General features: G+C 45.2%; 1 protein-coding gene across 1 annotated transcript in view; it reads left to right on the forward strand.

Moving 5' to 3' along the window:
- Positions 1-4,972, forward strand: part of OCA2 (OCA2 melanosomal transmembrane protein) — a 229,932-nt gene extending 224,960 nt beyond the window's left edge. The window contains exon 24 of the mRNA XM_030201311.1: positions 4,650-4,972. Within this exon, the coding sequence (XP_030057171.1) occupies positions 4,650-4,737 (88 nt within the window). The 3' untranslated portion in view covers positions 4,738-4,972. The remainder of the gene's footprint in view (positions 1-4,649) is intronic.
- The last annotated feature ends 4,676 nt before the right edge of the window (positions 4,973-9,648 follow it).

Consider the following 9,648-nt stretch of genomic DNA (forward strand, 5'->3'; position numbering starts at 1 on the left):
AATCTAATTATACACCTGAGGCAATGAAGGATTAAGTGACTTGCCCAAGATCACAAGGAGCAGCAGTGAGATTTGAACCAGGATTCCCTGGTTTTCAGCCTAGTCCCTAGGCTACCCTTCTACTCCCATCCCTTTAAACAGTCTCCTTCACTCCTGAGTAAATTCTGGTGATATACCTCTGGCCCACATGTAAATCTAAAGCATATGCATGGATACAGCTTTGAACACGTGTATTTCCCTCACATATCCACTTGTACTCTTGCCAGCTCTACCCCTCTGTTGGCACTTACCTCTCGTGGGATGGCAGTATTAAACTACCTTTAGAGTCTTTCCCAGGCCCACCTCATTCTCAAGTGATCCCTCCTCTTGTTAGACACAGTAAACAACTTATTTACTTTTTCCAGGAACAGCCTGGCCAGGAGGAGGGTGCCAGCAGCTCCAAAATTTGGCAGGCATGTGACTGCAGTCATTTTATGTGTGTCCCTGTGCCAGTGACATCAACATATATATCATGTACATGTACATGCAAAGATGCAAAAGCGCATGCCAATTACTGGATGCCTCACCATATATGAGCGCTTACATTTGTTACATTATATACACCTACTCTGTAAAGGGCGCAAAGACCTGTTAAATGTTTAACAGGCTCTCTCCCCGGTCCACCTTTGCGCCCCCCCCATCCACCTCCCCTCAAAATTGCAGAGCTGGCTATAGCCGGGGAGAGAGCCTTGGGAGGGGGGGGGGGGGGGGAGGCAATGCATTACTCTCTCCAGGAAAAAAACATTAAATGATCCCAGGTTCCAATCTAATTCATGTTAATGTGGGATAAAATGCCATAAATAAGTAAATAAATATAAACTTTTAATGTTGAGCACCTGATTCTCAAAGTGGACATATTCCAAACACTATAATGAAAATAAAATGATTTTTTTCTACCTTTGTTGTCTGGTGACTTTGTTTTTCTGATCATGCTGGCCCAGTATCTGATTCTGCTGCTATCTGTCCTCAACTCCGTTTCCAGGGCTTCCTTTCCATTTATTTCTTTACTTTCCACCTTTCTTCTTCATTTCTTGCTCTATATCTGTAAGTAAAAGCTGGGTCCTCCGCAGACTTGACTGTCCAGTTGATCCAGCTTCTGCCTATTTTTTTCATCCATGTGCAGTTTTTCTCCTCTCTTCCTTTTCCCTCATCTCATCTCCTTCCTCACTCTTCCATCCCCTCCATCCATGTCCAGCATTTCTTCTCTCTCCCTTCGCTCTCCTCCATCCATGTCCAGCAACCCTCCTGTCTCCTGCCCTTCCCTCCATCCATGTCCAGCAACCTTCCTCTCTCCTCTTCCCTCCCCTCCATCCACCCATGTCCAGCAACTCTCCTCTCCCCTCCATCCATCCATACCCAGCAATTCTCTTCTCTCCCCTGCCCCCCTCCATCCATCCATACCCAGCAATTCTCTTCTCTCCCCTGCCCCCCTCCATTCATCCATACCCAGCAACCTTTCTCTCTCCTCTTCCCTCCCCTCCATCCACCCATACCCAGCAACCTTCCTCTCTCCTCTTCCCTCCCCTCCATCCACCCATGTCCAGCAACTCTCCTCTCCCCTCCATCCATCCATACCCAGCAATTCTCTTCTCTCCCCTGCCCCCCTCCATCCATCCATACCCAGCAATTCTCTTCTCTCCCCTGACCCCCTCCATTCATCCATACCCAGCAATTCTCCTCTCTCCCCTGCCCTTCCCTCCATGTCCAGCAATTTCTCCTCTCTCCCTGGGCCCTGCCCTCCCATCCATCTCCTGCTCCTTCCCTCTGCTAGCCCCATTTCTCCCAGTCCCATCCACCCTCTGCTCACCACTCCTCCTGGTCCCATCCATCTCCTGCTCCTTCCCTCACTCTGCTCACCACCCCTCCCTCTGCTGTGCTGCTGTGCCCTTCTCCCAGATCAAGTTGCACCCCGCCTGCCTGCCCGCGAGGTCCAGGATCGCGCGATTCCATCTACCCCTCTCTTTCTCCCTCTGGCGCTGCCTGCAGACAGTAATCTACCTGGGATCCAGGCACGCAACATGTATCCACGCTGCCTTCGCACTGCCCCGGAAGCCTTCTCTTTAAGAGAAGGCTTCCGGGGCAGTGCAAAGGCACCCGCCCGCGAGGTCCAGGATCACGCGATTCCGTCTACCCCTCTCTTCCTCCCTCCCCCCGGCGCTGCAGTAATCTACCTGGGATCCCGGCAGCATTAGCGATGTATCCACGCTGCCTTCTCTTCCGGGGCAGTGCAAAGGCAGTGTGGATACATCGCTAATGCTGCCGGGATCCTAGATAGATTAAAGACTGCAGCGCCGGAGGGAGGGAGGAAGAGAGGGGTAGACAGAATCACGATTGGCGGTGGCAAGCTGTTGTCGGGGTCCAGGAGCTGACGGACTCTGCATCTGGGTGGGGCGGGCCTGAGGCTAAACTGGGTGGGCCTGGGCCCATCCAGGCCCACCCGTAGCTACGCCCCTGGGTGGAGATGAAAACGGTAACGGAATTCAAACATGCGTGGGATATGCATAAAGGAATCCTGTGCAGAAGGAATGGATCCTCAGAAGCTTAGCCGAAATTGGGTGGCGGAGCAGGTGGGAAGAAGAGGGGTTGGTGGTTGGGATGCGAGGATAGTGGAGGGCAGACTTATACGGTCTGTGCCAGAGCTGGTGATGGGAGGCGGGACTGGTGGTTGGGAGATGGGGAATCATGCTTGGCAGACTTATACCCTAAAAATGACAGGTACAAATCAAGGTAAGGTATACACATATAAATTTATCTTGTGGGCAGACTGGATGGACCATGCAGGTCTTTTTCTGCCGTCATCTACTATGTTACTATCCAGCTTATTTTCGAAAGAGAAAAACGCCTATAGTGCGACCTAAATCGGGAGATAGACGTTTGTCTCGCAAAGGCGCCCAAATCAGTATAATCGAAAGCCGATTTTGGGCGTTTCCAACTGCACTCCGTCGTGGAAATGAATAAAGTTGACGGAGGCATGGCGGAGGCGGAACTGGGGCGTGGTTATCAGCCGAGGCGAGATGGGCGTCTTTAGCTGATAATCGAAAAAAAAGGCATTTTTACCGCAATTTTGGGTCTCTTTTTTTTGGACCCTTTTTTTTTCACGAACAAGTCCCCAAAAAGTGCTCCAACTGCCCAGATGACCACTGGAGGGAATCGGGGATGACCTCCCCGGACTCCCCCAGTGGTCACTAACCCCCTCCCACCAAAAAAACCCCATTTTTAAAACTTTTTTTCCAGCCTGTATGCCAGCCTCAAATGCCATACCCACCTCCATGACAGCAGAATGTATTCGATCCTCTCACAGCCTTTCCCTGGGTCAGATGTGGCTCTTGGGTGCATACAGGGTCACATCAGCATTGCATTGTGGTGGGTGTAGGGTATTGGGCTCCGTGATTTCATTAGCTTGTGTTACAGTCTCACGATGTTGGTAGTTGGTAGGCTCTTCTCCCATGGGTCAGAGTGTGCCCTGTTGTGTTTCCTGTTGTAGTCCATGCGGTAGTGGCCATTTTTGTAAGCCAGTTTTAGTTACCTTTCCTGTGTTAGCCACGTTAGTTCTTACCTTGAATGTGGCTGAAAGAGGGCATTGTACAGCATTCTGCCAGCTCTGACCTACTGCTCATCTCAGTACCAGGGAGACTCGATGCCAGTGGGGCACAACCTCTGATCTGCAGTTAACTGAGAGTAAAGGCGGTTATTCCAATAAAGGACGTTTTCGGAGAGATTAGTCTTCAGGTGTCAACTGGTGCGCCAATGTTATATAGCAGCAACCAGTCCTAGAGGCCTGCATGTATGCATGTCCCTGGAGCACTTTTAGTGGGTACCGCAGTGCACTTCAGCCAGATGGCCCCAGGCCCATCCCCCCCCCCCCCCCACCTGTAACACTTGTGCTGGTAAATGGGAGGCCTCCAAAACCCACTGTACCCACATGTATGTGCCCCCTTCACCCCTAAGAGCTATGGTAGTGTTGTACATTTGTGGGTAGTGGGTTTTGGGGGAGGGGGGTTGGGAGCTATGCATGTGGGAGCTTTTTCTGAAGTCCACTGCACTGACCTAGGGTGCCCAGTTGGTGTCCTGGCATATCAGGGGGGCCAGTGTACTACGAATTGTGGCCCCTCCCAAGACCAAATGGCTCAGATTTGGACGTTTTTGAGCTGGGCGTTTTTAGTTTCCATTATCGCTAAAAAAAAACAAACGTCCAGCTCAAAAACGTCCATTTTTTCGAAAATACAGTTCGGCCCGCTCCTTCACGGACCTGTTCTCGGAGATAAACGCCCATGGAGATAGGCGTTTCCGTTCGATTATGCCCCTCCACATGTTACTATATTTTGTGCCTATACAGATCAACACTATACTGAGATTCCACTGCAATGACCACAGGTACACATGATAATAATGTCTACTATGCTAGCAGACTATTTTCTGCTTTCATATTTTTGCTCTAATCCAAATAATATTTCTCATCATGACGACAAATTCCATGAGTGAAAAGGGAATGCCACTTACCCTCTCTCTTGCTAATGTCTTGTACATTATTTAAAAATTATTGTGTACATATTTTGCACTTTTTGATTTATTTGTGTTTGTTTATTTTATTTATTTATTGTGATCCTCAGGTTGGGATTCCCAATGATGATTGTTTCTTCTACCACTGGAATGTGTTATCTTCTTGTCATTCATGTTGTACTTGGATGGAATTCTTAGTAGACCTTCACTTCATTCCTTCACAAGTCTAAACTCAAGAGACCAGGTTTTGTGATAAAGAGGGTTCACAAAATTGTACAAGGTTTGATTAGCCATCATAATCGTGCATCTATAGCTTCATAGCTTTATTCTCATTCTCAAATTTCTAATAAACTTGAAACTATATTATAGGCGTATTTTAATTTGCGCGCCATGTTAAGTCACACCAAGGTCCATTGAGCCCTGTATACTGTCTCTGACAGTGGCCAGTCCAAGTCACAAGCATCTGCCAGACCTCAAAAAGTAGATCTATTTCACATTGCTTATGTCCAAGGATGAGCAATGGCTCTCCCAAGTCTACTTGGCTAATATTTTTTTTATGGATTTCTTTTCCAGGAAACTTAGCTCCTGCTTTTTTGTGCTATGCTTGTAGGCATTCATAGGGATGGCACTGGCACTTGTGAACATATTTTATAAAACACACACATATAAATCTATTCTTACTGGTGTATGCATGCATACAATTATACCTGCCTCTCAGTGGGCCTATTTTTCCTGAGGTAATTTTATAAAGGCACATAGGCATATATGTTGCTGTTATAAAGTAGGTACTACATATGTGCCTATATGTCTTTTCTGACTAGGCACCCTTTTATAAATCCTTTATAACTGAAACTATTCTCTTAAAAATGACATTTGAAACGTCTTCATATAAAAAAGTAAAATGTTATCAAGCAATTACAGATTAGTGCAGCGGTTCCCAAACTGTGTTCTGTGGCACCCCAGGGTGCTGTAGTGAACTTGAAGGGGTGCAGCGGCATATTTTCTTCACCTCCCTCCCACCACCACCCAAGCCGCTTCTTGGAGAGGTGGGAAGAAGCTGGATGGAGGAAGCAGAGATGGTGGACAGAAGCTGGATGGAAGGGAGAGAGAAAGTGGGCAGAAGCTGGATAGAAGTGGGAGAAAAAGTGGGCAGAAGCTGGATGGAAGAAAGATAGAAGGTGGACAGAAGCTGGATGAAAAGGGGAGAGAAGGTGGGCAGAAGCTGGATGGAGGGAGAGAAGATTGGGCTGAAGCTGAATGGAAGAGGGAGAGAAGATGGGTAGACGCTGGATGGAGGGAGAAAAGGTGAGGCTGAAGCTGGAGGGAAGGAGTGAGAAGGTGGACAGAAGCTGAATGGAAGCAGGAGAAAAGGTGGGCACAAGCTGTATAGAAGGGGAGAGAAGATGGACAGAAGCTGGATGAAAAGGGGAGAGAAGGTGGCCAGAAGCTAGATGGAAGGGAGACAGAAGGTGGACAAAAACTAGATGGAGGAAGGAGAGAAGGTGGGTATAAAGCTGGATGGAAGGATAAGAGAGGTGGGCTTAAGCTGGATGGATGAGGGAGAGAAGGTGGGCAGAAGCTGGTGGGCTGTAGCTGGATGAAGGAGGGAGAGAAGGTGGGCAGAAACTGGATGGAAAGTAGGACAATACTATTGATGGTGGCAGCAGCAGTGGCGATGACGGGTGGGGGGGGGGGGGGCGGAGAGGCTTGAGAGGAAATGTGTAGCCTAGGGGTGCCATGACCCAAGAAAGTTTGGGAACCTCTGGAATAAGGCTTGTCAATTCTTCTTACAGTCCCTATGTAGGTATATCCATAAACACAGATTCATAAATAGATAACTTTTAATTACTTATGACATTTCTCAGATCCTGCTTCAGGAAGGAATAATGCCACAAATCTTCCTTTACTTCCTATGAGGGTGACGTTGCTTGGAAAAAAAATAGAAAAGCTAGTTTGAAAACACTGTTTTCTTCAATCCTAATTTTAAAAAGTTTCTACTGTTTTTCAAGACTGTTTAAAGCTTCCCAATTGTTATTTTTAGAAGGCCAGATGAACTTTTTCCACGAGGGGTCAACTTGCCTCCTAAAATCTGCTTTTAGTTTTACTTCCAGGGCCTACATGTTTTACAGTTTGCTCCCAAAATAGAAAGAATCCTTATGAACAGAAAAAAATATATGCTTCAGGAGTCTGTATATCGTTGAAGCACATTTGTCTGAAGCTTGTATAGCTGAAACGTACCTTATAAATCTCATGAAAAACTTGGATAAAAAGAGCTGCAATATCCTCTAACGCTGTTAGAAGAGTTGCATGGGAAAGAAAAACGCTACGCATGCTCAATGCGTCCTAAAATAGTGGTCAACCAGCCTCAATCTGAAACACGCTGATGTCCTGTCCTTTCTTTAAATGTCTAGCTTTGCCAAATCATACTCTCCATTTGTAAGGCATTCCCAAAGCTTCTACTTCGGGTAGTTTTTCCAAGCAGATTTCCAACAGTGTGTGGGAGCTGTAGCATTCAAATTTAAGCAGAAGTAAGCTAAACCAATGCAGAAATGCTCTACAGAGTGTTGAAATTCCCCAGTAGTATTTCTGAGCTATAGCATTGAAAGTCACGCTGAAGTAAGCCATGGCTATGCAGAAATGCTCTGAACAGTGTTGAAGTATCTCCCCAATGCCATTGTGGAGCTTTAGCTTTGAACCTCATGCTGAAGCTAGCTAAAGATATGCAGGAACACCATGGAAAATACTGAAGCTCTCCAACAGAACTGTGGAGTTGTATCATTGGAATTCACTCTCATGCAAGTCAAGTAAGTGGAGAAATATCCCACAGATTGATGAAGCTCTCCAACAATGCTGGCACTTATTTTGTACATAAGGCAAAAGAGGGTTAAGTGACTTGTCACAATGAGCTGCAGTGGGAATCAAGCCAGTTTCCCCTGGTTCTCAGGCCACTGCACTCCTCCTACAGCATTACCCTACTACCTTGGGGGCATGCCTCAGGTACAAAATAAGCGCCAGCATATAATATGTAAACCACTTTGATTGTAACCACAGAAAGGCAGTATATCAAATCCTTCCCCTAGTATTCTCAGTTGCCTCTGCTCCCTCAGGCACTGAGTTCAAAATGGCATCACTTGAACTGTAGCTGTAATCTCATGACACACCGCTAGGGGTCAAGCTACCATATTTTCCCTTCTATGGTAGCTTCACCCCTAGATTACTACTAGAATTCAAGCGGTACCAGTTTGAACTTGGTTCTAAAGGAGGGAGGAATGACTGAGGATTGCTACTGCCCCATTACTCTACACCACCAGGGAGTTCTTGAGGTAGGCCCATATGATCTTAAGGGCAGAGGACTTCTTCAGGATGGTTGAGGGGGTCTTCTTGGGGTGAAGGTCTACGGGATGATTTTGGGGTATCTTGGGAATAGGTTTTCTGGTGGGGGTCTACACTTGGGGAAGAGGGGTCAGTGTATCTTTTACCAGGTACCAGCCCTTATAAGAAAGGCTCACTGGAAGCAACTGGGAGCATCAGACCATGTGTTAGCAGTCTGATGCTCCAGGGCAGGAAAAATAACTCCAGCATTGAGCTGATGTTGTTTTTCCTTCAATAGCCTAGTTTAGTAAAAGGGCCCCATAACTTTGCAGTTTTAAAATATGATTTAAAGATATCTTATGTACTTTTTACAGTTTAGATTTTAATGTGTAGTGGGCATGATTATTCATTTTGTTTATATCCAAATGTTGTTATATCTATATGTGTTCAGTTGAGTTTTTTTTAGACTATGTATATATTTATTATTATTTTTTACATGTTTCTGTAATAGATTCCTGAGGCAGGCCTTATTGGCTGAAACACATCTGTGTCAAGTCTTGGTTGTTGTACAATAAACTCTCATGGGGTCTTTTATTAGCTCGAGTTATCTGCAGCAGGGCCCATTTTATTCCTATGGACCCTGCTGCAGATAACTCAAGCTGAGCTTTAGTAAAAGACCCCCTAAGACTTTTTGAAGCATTGTCTGTTTATTTTTTTGTCATCTTCGCTGTTTTCCTGAATATATTTTCTCTGTTCATAAGGATACTTACTATTTAGGAGCAACTTTTAAAACATGCAGGGCCAAGAAATGAATTTTCCAAGTGAAACTAAAAGGGTCGAATTTAGAAGGCAGATTCCACTGGCTTTCTAAAAATAACACTTGGAAAACTTCGTTTTTACCCACAGACTTTGTACCAATTCCCAAAAAAGAAATATGTCTACTTTTACCTTGAAAATTGCCTAAGAAAAAGTACCCACAGATATTTGAACCTCCTTTTTAAGGGAGTACTTTTTTCTGTTAAAAAGGCATGCATTTTTAAAAGTACAAAAAATATGCCATCTTTTGAAAATGCAAAAATATGCAAACCTTACCCAAACTCCAACCCCAGACATGCCTCCAATATATACAGGTAAATAGAGTATGAGCAATTTTCAGATAGACAATACATGTGGATAGAATTCTTTTTACTTATGGAAATTGCTTTAAATTTTGCCCTTCCGAGGAGTAATTTCATAATGGGCATCTATGTGAAATTTTTTTAAATGTGCCTATTTTATGAAGGCAATTTGGGCTCTTATCATAATCCCTGATATTGAACAAATTCTCTCACACAGATCTGTACCTGTTTCAAAGAATAAGGTGTAAATGTGTTCATATCCTACACCACTGGGAACCTCTATGACACTCAAAAGTCTTGTGGTGCACCTAGTTTTTTCATATGTATGACCATATGAAATTTTATAAAAGTAATTTTCTGATGATGAAACATGCTCTACATGGGGAAAATGCATTAGAAAAGTATTCCCTAAAAGTGCTGATGTGCTTTAGATCTACTATTTGTGTGAGCAGCCGACAGGAAAAAAAAAAATCAGGCCAATATTCAGCCCAAGACGGTCAGTAATTGTCACAGCGCTGACCGCAACAGGCACAACGACTCAGATAATCAATACTGGGCCTAGTCTAGGCACTGGCATTAAATTTTCAAGGCTTGAATGGCCATCCAAAGTAATTCTAGTGCTGGTTAATGTTCAGACTGGTGCCCACTTAACAAAGCGGATAAAATTGGGGCAGTCTCT

Source organism: Microcaecilia unicolor, chromosome 4 (genome assembly GCF_901765095.1).
Source record: "Microcaecilia unicolor chromosome 4, aMicUni1.1, whole genome shotgun sequence".
NCBI classification, from domain to species: Eukaryota; Metazoa; Chordata; class Amphibia; order Gymnophiona; family Siphonopidae; genus Microcaecilia; species Microcaecilia unicolor.